The sequence below is a fragment of the Bombus impatiens genome, unplaced genomic scaffold (assembly GCF_000188095.3).
Source record: "Bombus impatiens unplaced genomic scaffold, BIMP_2.2 scf_0361, whole genome shotgun sequence".
Classification (NCBI taxonomy): Eukaryota; Metazoa; Arthropoda; class Insecta; order Hymenoptera; family Apidae; genus Bombus; species Bombus impatiens.
In genome coordinates, this window is record NT_176780.1 from 554,332 (window position 1) to 554,638 (window position 307).

The following is a 307-nucleotide window of genomic DNA, read 5'->3' on the forward strand; positions in this document are numbered from 1 at the left end:
GGTGGGGGTTTCTAGATCAAAGAGAAGAAGGAAGGTTAGACGAGACGGCAGGCTGAGAGGGCTTGGGAGATACGATTCGATCTAAAGCGTAACGTCGCTAGGTTCTCGTCGGTTTGTCGTTCGATAGTAGCGATGAATCGACGACGAGGGATGGTATGCGTAGAAGAGGGAAGGGGGAATGTTGCGCGCGAGTGTTCGCTGAGAGGGGAACCTTACGATTTCAGAGCTTCCTCGTGAACAAGAAGCAAAGGGAGGCCGCGGCCGCTGCGAACGGGGCCGTACCTGGTACACCCGGATACAGAAGCTG

General features: G+C 55.4%; 1 protein-coding gene across 1 annotated transcript in view; it reads left to right on the forward strand.

The window, feature by feature from the left end:
* LOC100740538 (histone deacetylase 4) overlaps nucleotides 1-307 on the forward strand; it is a 27,625-nt gene that overhangs the window by 21,154 nt on the left and 6,164 nt on the right. The window contains 1 exon segment of the mRNA XM_024367774.2: nucleotides 225-307. This exon segment is cut by the window's right edge and continues 1 nt beyond it. Within this exon segment, the coding sequence (XP_024223542.1) occupies nucleotides 225-307 (83 nt within the window).